The 16178-nt window shown below is 60.1% G+C and overlaps 2 protein-coding genes across 2 annotated transcripts; both read right to left on the bottom strand.

The window, feature by feature from the left end:
* Window positions 1–3335: 3335 nt before the first annotated feature.
* On the bottom strand, window positions 3336–5444 carry WDR55 (WD repeat domain 55; the record flags this gene model as incomplete). The annotated part of the gene is made up of 7 exons (XM_082323871.1): window positions 3336–3887; window positions 4045–4214; window positions 4316–4415; window positions 4546–4725; window positions 4858–4945; window positions 5024–5124; window positions 5248–5444. Coding segments are annotated over 7 exons (1152 nt in total), but the record flags the coding sequence as incomplete, so codon positions are not given.
* A 753-nt stretch (window positions 5445–6197) lies between these two features.
* IK (IK cytokine) lies at window positions 6198–16094 on the bottom strand. Its single transcript, XM_082324420.1, has 20 exons — window positions 16010–16094; window positions 15234–15300; window positions 14897–14989; window positions 14348–14407; window positions 13613–13780; window positions 13414–13528; window positions 13109–13179; window positions 12950–12996; window positions 12521–12684; window positions 12293–12401; window positions 11802–11841; window positions 11173–11392; window positions 10793–10811; window positions 10235–10315; window positions 9086–9164; window positions 8475–8532; window positions 7948–8036; window positions 7524–7632; window positions 6814–6848; window positions 6198–6407 (listed from the first exon to the last, which is right to left on the bottom strand). The coding sequence occupies exons 1-20, from the start codon at window positions 16023–16025 to the stop codon at window positions 6380–6382; spliced, it is 1668 nt and encodes a 555-aa protein (XP_082180546.1). The 5' UTR covers window positions 16026–16094; the 3' UTR covers window positions 6198–6379.
* Between the last annotated feature and the right edge of the window lie 84 nt (window positions 16095–16178).

The following is a 16178-nucleotide window of genomic DNA, read 5'->3' on the forward strand; positions in this document are numbered from 1 at the left end:
GGGGAGCTGCTGAGGGTGGGAACCAGGGCCAGGAGCAGTCCTGGATCGCAGGGGCCAAGGGGCTCTGCCAATGGGAAATCCTGGTGGCCACCTGGGTAGAGGTAGTGACTCCACAGGGCAGATCAGAGCCGAAGGGTGAGGAAAAAGCAGCCTCACAGGGGAGGGGAGTGGGCAGAGCTGACATCTGAAAGGACTGGCCCCAAGGGCACCAAATCCTTCCTGCTACCATGGCCAAGGCTGGAGCATCTTGCCTTGAAGATGTACCAGTGCAGAAGATGATGGCATGAGTGCAGATGTACCAGTGCAGAAGATGATGGCATAGGTGTTGCCACAGGTTTTGTAGCAGTCTGAGGCAATGCAGACCAGGCAGACCAGAGCCAGCAAGGGCTCAGGAGGAAAGCATCCAGCAGATCTTCAGTACCAACACCAAGGCCAACCTAACCTATCAGTGGGAAACCAGCATAGTCACAGCAGGGTGCTGCTCCCAGGGACACAGCTGCCAGGCCCGGGATGGCACCAGGGACCTGCTCCGAGCCGTGACACTGGGGAGTACCAGTGGCTTGTGGTCCTGGCCACCCCAGGTGTGCACTGACCCTACCCCTCAGCTGAGGTGATGGAGTGGGATGTGGCCTGCATGATCTGCTCATTCTTCACCCTGAAGCCATAAGTGTGCAGGTGGGCACCCTCATCCATCTGATACTTGCTGATGGGGATGCTGGATGACTCCCTGGGCCAAGCAGGAAAGCTGAGCTGCACTGGGGCCCGGCCTATAAATCTTCCTCCTGCTCTGAGGTGGAGCTCCAGAAACCAGGCCGCTCATCACATATGTCACTGAAGAACAACTGCAGGCAGGGGAATGATCCAGCTCGACTGTTCCTCCCCAACCCTGCCCAGCCAGTACCTTGTTTCCCCCTGTCCATGCGGAAGGCAAAGCCCATGATCTTGGCCATGACGGTGTTGAAGAGGCAGGCAACGATGCAGGCAGTGAAGCAGCAGCACCAGCACTCGTTGAGCTTGAGGAGCTGGCAGGAGGTGTGGCAGCAGGTCAGGCCAGAAGCTGAGATGCCAGTGCTGAGCCACCTCCAGTGGGCTGAGAACTTTGGAGACAGGCCAGGTTGAGGACATCTTTCTGGAGACGGCTGCCCCCCAGACCTGCTCTGGCAGAGCACTGCAGCCAGACAGTGCCAGCTGGGGACACCACAAGTTCCCTTAGGGATGGTGACACTGCAAGCCTCCTCCTCCACCCCCAGCATCCAGAGGCAGGTGACAAGCTGGAATAACTCCAGGGGCCACCAGGGATGAGAAACAAGCCAGGTAGATCTGTCCCACCAGGCTAGATGGTGTCCCAGCCTGGATGGTGGTGTGGACCCAAGGACCTTCCTTGTGCTTCCTGGGACAAAGAAGCAGGGACAGCCTGAGCGCAGCACGTGGGCCCCGGAGGGGACACCCACGGGGACAGAGGGTGCAGGACCCACCCACGCTGCCCTTGAGGAAGCAGTTGGTGATGCACTGATCTGTGCCGATGGCGTTGGGCTGCTTCCTGCACGTTGGTCCTGGTCACCTCACCCAGGACACTGATGGAATTGGTGTTACTGATCCTCTGAGCCAGGAACTCAATGATGGCAGCCTGGGGCAAGGGCAGCGTGTGGGACCCTCAACTGCATCTCCTGTGCCCGCTGGGGGACAGGAGCGCATACCAGCTTGGAGAGTCCTGAGGACCTCGCGTTGGGTTTTGGGCACCCAGTGCGCATAGGCAATGCTGAGGGTTTCAGTGGGCTTTTGCCTCTCAGGTGTCTCATTGTCACCAAGGAGGACACAGTCAGGGGTCTTCAGGTCAGAGGTGGCCATGCCTTTGTCCAGGACCATGACAGCATGTGGGGGGGCACAAGATGGTGTGGGAATGCTGCAGCCCCGCACACCCCTTTCTCCTGGTCCGTGCTGCCTGTCGGCCACCAGTGAGATACATGGGCCACACTCTGCCACCCCCTAACCCGTGGTCTCCCAGGTTCCCTGCCTTGCACTGGGACGGGTTGAACTCGGTGTTGGCATTGAAGAGCTGCTGGATGCTCTCACTGCTTGCCCCAGCACTGTGCTCTTCTCCATATGGTTCAACCACCTGGCCCTCGCTGGGTTGAGAAGGTGGATGCCACCCAGGGCTGGGCTGCAAGGCAAAGGGAGAGGACAGGGTCTGGCTCCTGAACGGGAGAGCTGGGTGCTGGTGGTGACCCCCTTGCTGCACCCAGAGCCTCGCTTACCTGGAGGTGCCCAACCACTGGGCACATCTGGCTCCCCAGCCCCCGAGCACTGCTCAAAGGTGGCGTGCCATGGCTGAGGGGCTGTGGGGAAAGCGCTGTGTCTGGCCAGGGCCACTCTGCAGATGTCACCCAGCCCGCAGGCTCCCCCACGGCAGGGGAAGGTGGTGCCAGTCCCCTGCCCCCGTCTACGCTGCCTGCAGCCTCCCCCAGGCCACCAGCCACCCTGCACGGCAGGGACTGGCTAGTGCCTGCTGCTCTGCCCGCAGCCAAGCTGGGCATCCCCGGCCACTCGGAGCAGTGGGAAAAAAACCCTGGTTCCCTCCAAACACCAGCTACAAGTCACAACACCCAGGCACAGGGCGCTCTCCCCACCGCCACCCCCTGTCCCCCCATGCCGTCCCCAGTGCCCTGCGTGCCCAGGAGTGCCAGGGAAGCTGGGGTGAGCCAAACCATGGGCACAAGGCGCTAGGAACTGAAAGGCACTGGGTTTATTTGTAACAGAGCTGATGTCTAAATTAATTAACAAAGGCTAACCTGCTTGGACAGCGGTGCAGGCACAGTGGGGGCTAGGCAGGCCCCCAGGAAAGGGATGGACCCGTTTGCGCAGGCCAGGCACCCCGGGACCCCATGTCACCCCACTACCCCCCAAGCAATGCCCTGCCTCGCCCCCCTCCCGCCCCTCCCAGGACCCCCAAATACACCAGCAAACCCCAGCCTTAGCCACACCCCCCCAGGGCTGCATCCCCCCCAGGGAACCCCAGCCATGTTCCCCCCGCATCTCAGAGCCACTGCCCCCCACCCCGTCCACCAGGGACTCTCAGTTATGCCCCCCCCGAGACTCCCAGCCAAGTCCTCCCCAGCCCCCCCAACCCCCCATACCGGTCCCCCCATGTCAGAGACCCCCCCGTCCCCGTCCCCCGGGACCCTCAGCCACACCGTCCCCAACCTCCCCCCCATCCCGGGGCCACCCCCGGGCTCCTCCCTCCCGGGCCTCCGACGCCCCATCAGCGCTGCCCGCCCCGTACCAGGGACCCACCACGGGGCAACCCCCGCCCCCCGGCACCCCCTGTTCCTTTAAGAACTCGCCTGCAACCCAGCCTGAGTGGCAGCTCTGGGAGCCAATCAGAACGCCGACACCCGGCCCGCCAACGGTGGCGGCAACACCCGCCCATGCAGGTGTGACCCCGCCTCCAAGGCGTGGCCGAGCGGAACCACACCCCCGGGCGTGCCCACCCACGGGGCGTGGCCGGCCAGAGCCCCGCCCCCGCGCGGCGGGGAGGCGGCGGCGCTCCCGGCCCCGGGCCCGCCCCGGCCCCTCAGTCGCTGCCGTCGCTGTCGCTCCCCGCCGCCGCCTCCGGCTCGGCCTCGTCCCGCAGATCGGCGAAGAAGTCCTCCCCGCTGCCCGCCGCCTTGCCGCTGAGGGCCCGCAGCGGCCCCCCCTTCTTCTTCTTCTTTCGGTAGTCGTCCACCACCATCCCCCCCAGGGCAGAGACGTCCCAGAACTTCACCTTCTGGTCGTGGGCGCAGCTGGCCAGGAGCTGCCCGCCTGGGGCCACCGCCAGCTGCTCGATGGGCTCCCCCAGGTGCTGCCCGACGCAGCCCAGCACCCGGTTCGGCAGGACGTTCACCGCCCTGGGGATGGGGCGGCCCCAGTGAGGACCTCGCACCCTGGTCCACCGCAAGCCCACCGGCCTGCAGCAGCACAGGCTTGGCCTGTCCTCCCTTCCCTTGTTCCTAACCAAGGCTGATCTTGTCCCACACCCTCCCCACCCCCTCCCATCCCCCTGACCTGATGACTCCGTCCAGGGACCCTACGCATACGATGCTGTCCGTGATGGGGACCATGCAGTCAACGGACTCTGCCCTCAGAGCGAAGCGGTCGCTGGCGGCCCCGAAGCCATCCCAGTTGAAGAGGTAGATGGTGCCTTCGCTGGAGCCACACGCCACTTTCTTCCCCCTCTAGGCAAGATAGAGGACAGTAAAGCAGATGCAAAACAAGAAACCCAGAATGTGGAGAGTGATCCTCAGGATGCTGCTCTGTGGCAGGGCCCCGTGCCAACCTTCAGCAGCACGACAGATGTCAGGTCCCCGTTCTGCGGCTCCGAGAGCAGTTCAAAGCGCCGTCTCTTCACATTAAAGACGCCCAGGGTGCCATCACCGCTGCGGGAGATAGAAGGGGCATGTCGTGAGCATGGGACGCGGCACAGGGTGCTTTCCCCAGCCCCAGGAGAAGGCCCTGCGTGGGTGTGGGAGAGCCCGACCCCAGCACCATGGAGCCCACCCCCAGTACCTGGCGGTCAGCAGGATCTTCCCGTTACCGTCCACGGCCATCGCGCTGATGTACTCCTCCTGCTGACGGGCCTCCAGGATGGCGTCCCCCTTGCGCAGGTCCCACACCTTCAGCCCCCCGCCATCGTCGCCCGTGGCAAAGACGTGGTTATCGATGGGCAGCACGCAGTTGAGGGCCGAGCTGCGGAGACCCCAGCCCCACACCGGTACAGCCACAGCTCATACCGCGGGCAAACGGCTCCCAGAGCATAGAGGACGATGCTCCGGCCTCTGCCTGCCTGGCCCTGGCAGGGGAGGGAAGGGGATGACCTACCCATGGGCCTTGGGGAAGCGCGTTTCCAGCCGTCCCTCCTCCACCGTCAGGATGTGGATGGACTTGTCCTTGGACACGGTGAAAAGCTCTGGAGAGCCGCCTCAGCACCCCAGCCCCGGCGTCCCCCGCCGTGCCCCAGTGCCACCCCACGTCCCCCCACACTCACTCTGCCCGTCCTGGGAGAAGGCCACGTCCCGGCACGACTTGAGGTGATGCCCCGAGGACCAGAGCTGCCGGTTCTCCCCCTCGGTGCAGGAGTACGAGTACCTGCCAGCACCGCGTCGGACTCACCGGGGCCCGCGGGAGGACGGGGAGCCCCGACGGCCGGCGCCCAGCGGTTCGTCCCCCCGGGACCCCCCCGCCCCGCGGAGCCCCCACGGCCCCACTCACAGGTAGACGTCGCCGTCCACGTCCCCCGCCGCCAGCAGGGGCCGGGCCGGGTGCAGGGCGATGGCGTTGGCGGTCGCCTCGAAGCAGATGTCCTCGGGGGTGTCCCGCAGCCGCGGTTCCCTCCCCGCCGGCTCCGAGCACCCCTGGGGGAGAGCGGGGCGGTGGGGCCGGGGCCGGCGGGGCCGGGGCCGCGCTGCGCCCCCCACGCGCACTCACCTCCCCCGGCGCCGCCATGCCGGGTCCCCGCCGGGCGCAGGCGCTCTGCTCGTTTGCATAGCACCGCCCCCTCATTTGCATGGGCACGCCCCGCCGCGGGGCGCGCTCCTCTGGCAGCGCGCGGCGGCATCGCCACGCGTGGGCCGGCTACGAGCCAGCGGCTGCTTCCGTGGGTCACAAGCTCCTCGTGTCTCGCCCCGCGAGCGGTTCGGCCTCTCACTTCAGTTTGCCGGGATTCTTCCCGGCTGCCTCATTTGTCCCTGCTTTTTACCCGTGCGGCCGCGGGAGCCCCCGCCGGCTCCCTGATTTGCCCCACGGGGAACACCGCGGCCTCCTTCCCCGCGGCCCAGGGGAGGGGGCGGCCAGCCCCGCCAGTGGCCAGGCCTCACTTCGGGCCCTTTCAAGCACTGGCACAGCACCCCGAGGTCCTGCCCCAGGCCCAGGCCAGGTAGGGGCCACCAGCAGCCTCCTTGTTGTTGCCCAGAGGGGAAGGTTGCTCAGCTGGGATTATTTCCCCCAAATAGCCTTATTTGCTAATTTTATCTGGTGCTTTTTATCCAGGGCCTGACAGGGGCTGCCTGTCCTTCACCCCAAAACTCCCACAATAAACATCCTTATCTAGGACTCACCCCATGAGCCCCACGCAGGCCGGGTGGGCAGGAGGAGCCCCCGCACCCCTGCTGCTGCGAGCTCAGCCTGGGAACCTTCCCTCTGCTTGGACAGACGGACGGTCGTGCAAATTTAAGGCAGTTTTATTACAGCTACACCATTTACACATCACAGGCTATACAGCGAACTCTGGCGGGGAGAGCCCCAGCATGGCCCCGCAGCGCAGGGCCGCACACCAGCGAGCTCCGGGAGGGCAGCATCCAGCAGGCCGGGGTTCCGGGAGCCGGAGGAGAAGGTACTGGAGGCATCAATACTTGGGACGTTTCACCTCAACCCTGGAAGAGACAGAGGAGCAGGACAGTGGTGAGGAGGCAGGGCAGACAGCTCCGTCCTCCTCCCATCCGGAGCTCAGCACCGAGGTCCACAGCTTCACCCCACAAAACAGTGGGGGGCCCACTGGGGCAGAACTGTCTAGTCAAGGAAGAGCCCCTGACGCAGCCCTGGGGTCTGCTCAGCACCCACCCGTGGCCCTGGGGAGACATGCCCCGCAGGCTCTGCTGAGCCGAGCAGGGCAGGAGCACCCTGACATGACCAAATGTTCTCCACTCTCCTTCCAGCCCCACTGCCGAGAGGCGGCAGGGAGGTCTCTGCCCCCCGCTGCCCCTGGGTGAGGCAGGAGGAGACAGCCAGGCCCCAGCACTGCCCTGCAGCTGAGCCCAGAGCAGAGACAACTTTACTAACCCATCAGCCTCCAACTTCTTCCTCTTCTCGATGATCTGCAGAGAAAGCACAAAGACCCGTTACCCTCAGGGTAGCTGGCTGCCCACAACCATAGCAGAGGGGTGCAAGATACACCCAGGGAGAGCTGTAGCCAGACCAGAGCAAGCTAAGGTGAGCTAAAGTTGTCCACAAGCTGCCCAAAGTCTGGAGAAGCTTGGCCTGTTTCCCCTTTGCTCCATTTTGGCCACTAAAGACCATTTGTTCTCACCTTCCTGTAGCCCATCCCGTACCATTGGGATGCTCGTGGCCAGCGCACCCTGCCAGCTCTGCCAGTTAGAAAACAGGGAGCCACTAAACATGCCTTGTCCCCTCCAAGCCCCTTTGGACGGCTCGGAGCTGCTGGTTTTGGACACATTCATCTGCTGCAGAGCCTGGAGCAAAAAGCCCCCGACCGGGACTGCTCCCAGGGCAACAGCTCCAAATGCAGCTCCAGATGCCTCTGCAGTCCTGAAGCCCCAAATATTTGGCTGATGGTCTCACAAGGGGCAAATCCAGCTTCTAGAGAGCCAGCCCTGCTGCACATGCACACCGGCAGTGCCTGGCTGCCAGGACATGGGCCAGACCAAAGAGCCGTGACTTGGACAGTGAGGGCAGGACTAGATGGGAGCTCTCCTGGGCTACGCTGGCAGCTCGCGGCCTAAACAGATGACACCTCAGCACCGGGCACTCACCGCACTGATCTTCTTCCACTGCCGGTCCAGCTCTGCCTTGTCATTCGTCTCCTTGAAGCGACGGGTTTTGCGTCCCTCAGACATCTTGATCCCATACTGGAAGGCCGCCCTGAGGAAGGAGCAAGACAGAGCTCAGCCCTCGCAGGGGACCCACAGCCTGCTGGGGGAACGGACACATCTGCCCCAGCCACGAGCCCATACTCCAGAGCTGGCTTGGGCCCCTGAAAGCAGCAGCTGGGCAGGAGTCCTCAAGAATGATACTAAGAGCAAAGACAAGCCACCAGGCCCAGGATCCACAGCTCCTCCGCGGGTCCTCACCAGGGAGCCCTCTTCTTGCTTTAAGCTCCCCCAGGACCCAGGTTTGGCCAGCACGGCCACCCCCACGCAGAATCCTTGCTCAGCCCTTCACAAGGGCCGCACTCACTTGGGCAGAGCCTCTTTGTTGTTCATGTACTCGCTGTACTCCTCCTGGGTGTCGAAGTCCCAGCGGCCCAGGGGTCCTTTCTTGTTACCCTGCAGCGAAAAAACGACTCAGAGCAGCTCCTTAGTTGATTTCACTTCTCACACAGCCCTGCGCACCCAGGCAAGATCTCATTCTCCCATTGGCCCCAGTTCAACAGGCTTATGCACCTAGTCTGGCCTTGGCTCCAAGATCCCTTCCCCCAGAAGCTCCAGACAGGAGATTCTGTGGAAGTGAGAGTTGAGACAAACTAGCACACCTCCCCAGCACCTCTTGGTCAAGTGCCAGAGAGTTGCATGTTTGCTCCCTGGGACAATAGATCCCACCCAGATGCAGGCACAGAGCAGATAAGCAAACCCCAAAACACATTCAACACCCAGCTCCAGGGCATTCAACCCCTCTGCACAAGCCTGCTTCTCTCCAGTAGGATCCTCTCAGCCTGCACTGATGCCTAGTTTGCTGGCTGGTCCTAAAAGCTGGTGATGGCATACCTGATCCATTTTGCTGTAGTCCACCTCTTCATCGCTGTCCACAGCCATATCATCCATTCTGTAAATAAAAGCAAGGAAAGTGTTCGGAGTGGGTCCATGGGACATTGGACCTTGGAGCCAGGCTGGTGGGAGCCATCTCTTGTGGACTCAGACCAAATGCACTCAGTTCCTGGACCAGAGAGGAGTTCCTCCAACTGCAAGCCCTGCAGGTGAGCTGTACCACAACTGCATCCAAGACTGCAAATGCTCCTAAAATGACTCTGCAGGCTGAAAGCTGTTCCTTTTCTGCCGAGGGACTGCGTTGCAGCCAGAGCTCAATGAGCACATGAATTACCAGGGAAGCCCGCAGCCTCCCAGCCACCTCAGCCTCTCCCTGGCACTGAGGGGCAGCAGACTCCAGGTAGCCATTTATAGCAGAGACCAGATACGAAAAGGCCAGGTCTGCCACAACCAAGGACTCGGGCAGCATTTTAACAGTAGGTTGCAACCCCAAAGCCCGGCCCGCTCCTCCCAACAAGGAGTGGGGCTGATGTTCAAGTTCTTGCTGCCAGAGAACAGCAGCCCCTCGGCACACCCTGCTCCCAACCCACAGCTTCTTGCTGCTTCCTTACGTAGCAGGGTAGCACTCGGCGTAGCTGTTCGACATGCCGAAGAAGTCCCCCAGCTGCTTCTTGTCTTCTGGCTTCTTCAATGTGACAATGGTCAAGGAAAGCACCACCACGTAACCTCTCAGCTAAGGGCTGAGCACAGCCAGCCAAAGAGCCATCTCATAGAATGATAGAATCGTTAAGGTTGGAAAAGACCCTTAAGATCATCGAGTCCAACCGTTAACCTATCATTGCCAAGTCCACCACTAAACCATGTCCTCAAGCACCATGTCTACCCTTCTTTTAAATACCTCCAGGGATGGAGACTCAACCACTTCCCTGGGCAGCCTGTTCCAATGCCTGACCACCCTTTCGGTGAAGAAGTTTTTTCTAATATCCAACCTAAACTTCCCCTGGCGCAGCTTGAGGCCATTTCCTCTTGTCCTCTTGCTTGTTACTAGGGAGAAGAGACCGACCCCCACCTCGCTACAACCTCCTTTCAGGTAGTTGTAGAGAGTGATAAGCTCTCCCCTCAGCCTCCTCTTGTCCAGACTAAACAACCCCAGTTCCCTCAGCTGCTCCTCACAAGACTTATGCTCCAGACCCTTCACCAACTTTGTTGCCCTTCTTTGGACACGCTCCAGCACCTCCATGTCCTTCTTGTAGCGAGGGGCCCAAAACTGAACACAGTACTCGAGGTGCGGCCTCACCAGTGCCGCGTACAGGGGCACCATCACCTCCCTGGTCCTGCTGGCCACACTATTCCTGATACAGGCCAGCGTGCCATTGGCCCTCTTGGCCACCTGAGCACACTGCTGGCTCATGTTCAGCCAGCTGTCAACCAACACCCCCAGGTCCTTTTCCGCCAGGCAGCTCTCCAGCCACTCCTCCCCCAGCCTGTAACGTTGCATGGGGTTGTTGTGACCCAAGCGCAGGACCTGGCACTGAGCCTTGTTGAAGGCTAAGATCTCCCGCCCTAACACAACCGAATCGGAGGCTGCAGAGCTTATATTTGGTGTACGAGCAGCAAGGTTTGGGCGGCACTTCTATGCTATGGGAGGAAGAGGCCTCCCAAATGAGGAAGGACAGCCATGCAGCCATGCTTGGACGAGGCCTGCCTGCAAGGGAAGCCCAGCCCCGCAGTCCGCCAGGCTGGCACAGACAGTAAAGGATATGACTCTGCTCCTTCCCAGCCAGCGGCTCCAGCAAACTTCTCGTTGATGGACTTGATGAGCTCCTTGGCTGAGCCGGGTCCTGGGGTAGAGAGAGCAGCAGGCTGAATTTTGGCCGGGGGGAAACAGCTCGCCGCAACACACAAGGCTGGGCAGAGCCCCCTTCTGCATGACCAATACATTGGGACAAGGTAACAGGCAGAAGGATGGGCTGCATATGAGGTAGAAGAGGAGGAGCCAAGAGCACACGGAGGAGCAGCAAACCAGTTTGAACACAGACAGGGACAGGCTGATCCTAGGAGAGCCCAAATCCTCCTCAGCTTACAGGCAGCATAAGGTTGTTTGAGCTGCTCTGCTGCCAGGGCATGCAGCAGCCTGTAGGCACAAGACTCTTCACCCCAAAACCCTCATGGCAGGCAATTCCCTCCATCATAGCAGTCTCTGGGAGAACAGGGAGGTCATGCAGGCCAGCGAGTCACGCAGTTCTGAAATCTGCAACCCCATACAGCCTCGCTCAAAACGTCCAGCCTCATTCAAATGTCCACACCACTCGACTCACCTTTGTCGATGTCTGTGGGCTGCAAAGAAGAGGGAGAGACACCGTGTCACCCGGGAGGGCTGAAAGCAGGCAAGTGACAGTGCTGCATGACTTGCAGCTCCACTTTAAGACTCTTTGTGGCAAGCACACAGAGCTGAACCATAAAAGCTACTGGCTTGTGCTAGTCCTGCCTTACTGGCTGAAGGAGAGGACAAGCACCCAGCCACCCACCAGCCCCTGGCTGGAGAGACAGAGCTCAGCAAGAGCTGAACACTGGCATGCGTGGGAGCATGACCAGAGATAAACAAAGCCACAGGGGTGACCCCACCAACCCCACAGCTGTACTCCCCAAAGGGCAGAGATCAGGTGGGACAGTCCAGGCTTCACGAGCAGAGGCTCACCTCATCATCAGCCTTGGGCTTCTCAAAGTAGCTGTGCCTCTTCTTTTCCTCCTCCCGCTCACGGTCCCGGTCCCTGTCCCTTTCCCGCTCCCTGTCACGTTCTCGGTCCCGGTCACGCTCCCGGTCCCGGTCACGCTCCCTCTCACGGTACCTCTCCCGCTCCTTCTCCCGTGGCATCTTTGCAGTGGAGGGCACATAATCCCCAATGTCTTCAAAGATGCTAGAAGTGGAAAAAAGCCTGCAGTTATGGGTGCTGCAAGAGAAGAGGCCACAACCACCTCCCTTTGAACTGGAACCTAATAAAGGAGCACACAGCACCAACACCGAGAGCTAAGGATGCCCACTAGAACTGGCTTCTACATCTGTCACAGGTATCACTGCATTTCTGTTCTCTTCTGCTGCCTGGACCTGCTTCTTGTGGTCCAGGGCAACAGAGAGCCCTTGCCTGCCTCAAGCCTGAAATAAAAATCAGAGCTTGCCTCCAGCCTTGTCCTATAAACCGCAGGTCCAAAGAGGCAGCTCACCCCAGAAGCACTAAACCCAGTCCTCTCCAAACATGGTGGGCCAAAAAGACACTGCTTAAGGCAGAGAGCCGTGACCCCACAGCCTGTGGGAAGGGAGGTACTTACTTCATATCAGCTTCAGGGGGCTTCTTCTCATCGAGCTTCCCTGCAAGGACACAACAGCAGTGAGAGGCACATCATCCACTCCACCACCTGCACTGTTTTCCCATCCCCAATCTGGTTTCTAAGCCCCAAGAGTGGCAGGCCTGGAGGATGTCCTGACTTCCTCTTCGGTTACCACATCATATCTAGCCCCCTCAGGAAACCATTTTGTCCCTCCCCAACAGGGGACATTTCCCGAAGGAACTGGGCCTTAACCAGGAAGAGCAGAGCAGCACGAGGCACCCTCACAGCTATAATTTCTCAGCAGCCAGTTCCCTGTGGTTCTGCCACAGAACAGCCTGCCTTCAGGACACAGTGCTGGGAGAGCTATAGGAAATCGCTGTCCTCTAAGTCCACCGCCTCATGGCGCAGAGGAACGCAGCAAACCACATCTCATTCTCTCGCAAAATTCTTCAAGCATTAAGTCCTGCTACTTGGTTCCCTTCAGCTCCTACCTTTGTCTTTCTTCTTGAGCTTCTTGTTTCGGGTCCCCTGCCTGAGATAGGAAAGGATCTGCGTCAGTTTGCTGATGACAATGTCATTGGTGGTCAGCGTGGTCTGTGCCTGAAAGAGAAATCCCCAAGGAGGTGTCTGACTGCCTTGACAGGGAACCCCTCCTGGCAAGATCTGCTCTGGCCAATTCAGACTGATGCGCCCAAGCAACCCGAATGCTAGCTGGGTACCTCCATGGTGGGGCAGTCAGCCTTGCTCCGAATCAGCGTGGTTGGGATATCGGTGTCGGCATACTCATCATCCAGATCTACCACGTAGGCCATCCTCCCTGGCAGAAACAGCTCATTCCGCTCGTAGGCCTTGTTCTTGAACAGAATGCGGTAGATGTTGCGACCTGGAGGGGAAGGAAATGTGTGGGAGAGTTGCTCTTACAAGAGCAACGGACAAACTAAATATGCTTCACTATGGGCTTATCAGAAACATCAGAATCACCTCCTAAGAGACACGTTTTCTCCAGCTCTCAAATTCAGGATGCCTACACCTCAGACTCTCCCCCTCCAATGACCAAAGGTTTTCATTCCTCCATTCACCCTCCAGCATTTCTCCCACATTCACGGCACAACACAAGGTGGGGAACAGCCACATCCACACAGTCTTACCCAGCCGAGTCTTAAATTCAATTTTGTTCTCAGGATCTTCATCTTTCCTGAACAGAAACAAAAAAGAAACACAAGTATTATGCTAAGCGTATGCCTCCTCTGCATCCTCCTCTCTGGGAAGCAGCTGCACTCAGGAGCACAAAATCCTCAACCACTCACTTAGTTTCTTTCTGGGGCTTCTCCATCATTTCCTCCTCTTCCTTCTCCTTGCTGGCAATCTCAGCCCGTACCTGGCCACAGAGTAAATGCAAGCATTACATACGAATCCATGCCACCGCTGCCCATCAGAACCAGTAAGCCCACTTCCACCAGCTCCCCAGCCCTTCATAAATCTTTCCCAGAAAGAGAAATCCACACTGACAAGACTGAAGCACCCATAAGTAGCAACTACTACCCTCTGCCCACCCTCTCTGCCTGTGGGAGCAGACAGGGTAGAAGAGCAGCGTGGCGATATCTGTGCTCACCTTCTGCAACAGCGCAAAGTCCAGACCCTTCACCAAGTGAGTGTGCTCCATGTCACCACCCAAGAACTTGGACTCCTGGATCAACTGCCTCCTCTTCTCCGCAGCAGATTTATCCCTGTGCAACAAAAATGGAGCCAGTTATGAGACAGCCCCTCTGGAGCAGACTGGCAAGACAAGGCCATGCCGCAGGCTCACATACGCCTCTGCTGTTGGCCCCACAGCCCTGTAGTTGGCAGTTGTGCTGATCAGCTCTGTTTCCTCGTAGTCCTTGTTCACACCATCTCTCCTCTCCTTGGCTCGATCCCTGTACTTCTCGGCCAACTCCCTCTCGCGCTCTATCTCCTGCTGGCGCAGCTTCGCGTAATAGCTGGGGTTGGAAAAACAGCTCAGTGTTAGAGTGACATTTTCACACTTTTCATGCACCAGTCAGGTAACAGCCCCCAAGGCCCCACACGTGTGTTCTGCTCCCAACCTCTTCCCCAAAAATGTACTAAAGCACCATGGGACACAATGTGCCTGGAAGACACCAGACAAGATGAAACTGCCATACTGAGGCTGACCAAAGAGGAGCTCAGTCTTCCCTTCCAAAGGGAAGAGGTCAAGTGCAGTGTGCTGTGCAGATGTGCCCCAAAAGACACAGTCACCAGTGCAGATGTCCCACCACTGCCCTGCTCTGCCAGACACCTGCAGAGCCTCTCCCACTTCTTCCGGAGGTGAAGCTTCACCCTCATCCTGCTGCCGCCCTCCCACATCTGTTCCCACAAGCAGTGACAGTCACTCAGTCTGAGCTCATCTCACTCTGCTTGGCTCCAAAGCCCCAAAATAATCCAGGCCACACAGGGTCCTCTTTGGGAGCCCGAGAGCTCAGAAGCTGCTTCCATGGGAGCAACATGATGTACGAAGACAAGTCGTGACGCATCGCTTTCCCATTTACCTTTTCTTCTTCCTCCTGCGAGCAGCTGGGTCTTCATCTTCGTTGTACTCCCGGGGCATCCTGGAAAAGGGCGAGAAACCACACATACAGTCTGCAGAGCCATACAAACACAGGCAGCTAGACAGAACACTCCCTCAGATGCAGCAGAGCATCAAGATGCTCAAAGATGGGAAGACTACAGTCCCATTTCCCCCTAATTCCACTCTGTCAGCAGGGAGAGGAGGGGAAAGCACTGATTTTCACAGAACAAAACCTAAATCTGCCTCCTGCACAAAGCATCTTATCAGCCATGCAAGACTCGCTCTGTTATTTACTGAAGTCCTGACCCACCTGTTTCTCCACTTAATGCACACATGTACAGCGTGCATGGACCCAAGCACAAAGCAAGGCAGAGGTCTGCTCCTCAGGCCCCGTCTGCACACTCACTAGCAAAACGCCCTTTAGATACTCTGCTGCAGAGCGCAGGGGGAGAGAGTCAGGCAGGAACAGAGCCCCAGAGGGAAAGAAGACATGCTTTGTCCCACAGTCCTGTGAAAGAGTCCTACTCACTCATGGTGGCGAGATTTGGACGGTGGCGCAGATGTTGGCGCAGCCCGCGGGGTCATGAGAAGTTTTCTGAAGTCTTCATTGGTCAGCTTGGACCTGCAAGGAAGAGAGGAAACAGAAACCATCATCCTCCAGTGAGCTTCAGCAGCCTGATGGCTTCCAAGGAGGCAGAGGGTTTGCCAGCATGTCCTGTGCGACGGAGCCGGACACAGGGTCCCCATGGAGGGAGCCCAAAGGTTGCATTGCACCAGTCACTCCCAGGACCCCCAGATGGGGGAACTGGCCTCGGGCCCCATAGTCCTGGTCCAGTCATGCCCCAGTGCCCCAGTGTTGAACTCACTGGTGGAAGGAGTGCGAGTCGTCCACATCATGGCCATCAGGGGCCAGGGGGTTGGAGAATGGTTCATCTAGGGAACAGCAGGAAAGAGAGTGCTCAGAGTCTGCCTGCATGGCCTCAACCCCCACAATCCTCCCGGCCCAGTCCCTGCTCAGGGCCAGGGAAGGGAGCAGCGTTCACCCACCACCCCGCTCCCCCAGCAAGCCCAGGCTGCTCACGCCCTGGGGTGGCCTCACCAGGGCGCATGGGACGAAGGGGTCCTGGTGTCACTGCCCACCACGAGGCCTTGCCGCCCCCCAACCCGAGCTGTGCCTCCCCGGGGGTGTCCCAAACCCCCACCTCCTCATCCCCTCCACCCCCAGGAAGGCCCTATTGCCCCATCCCCTGAGCGTGCCCCAGTGCAAATCCCCCGCGCAGAGGTTCGCCCCCGAACACACCCCCGGTTTGTCCCCCCCGCGCATCCCCTCACCCCCTGCGCTGCCCCGGAGCCTCATCCCGGGACGTCCTCTCCCTCCGATCCCTCAGGCTGTCATCGCACCCCTTCCCCCAGCAGAGCTGTTCCTCTCCCCAGGCTGGGGGTGCGCCCGTGTCCCCCCGGGGGGGTCCCCCCGCTCCCCGCCGCAGCCCAGTGCCCCCAGCCCAGGGTGGGCCCACACCAACCCCTCCCCCCGGGCCGCTCCCCGAGTGCCGCGGCACCCCCCGCTCGAGGGTCGGATACCCCGGCCCCGGGGTGTCCCGGAGCCCCACCGGGGTGTCCCGGAGCCCCCCGCCCCACTCACTGTCGCGCTCCGGCATCGCGCCCCACTCCGCAGCCCCGCACCACGGCCCCTCCGCACCGCCGCTCCCCTTCCCAGCACACCCCGCGCCCGGCCGGCCCGCCCACCCCCCGCCCGCATTGGTCAGGCGCTGACCCGCGGGCGCTACTATTGGCGGACGCTGAGATTGACG

The sequence above is a fragment of the Platalea leucorodia genome (assembly GCF_965183815.1).
Source record: "Platalea leucorodia genome assembly, chromosome: 11".
NCBI lineage: Eukaryota > Metazoa > Chordata > Aves > Pelecaniformes > Threskiornithidae > Platalea > Platalea leucorodia.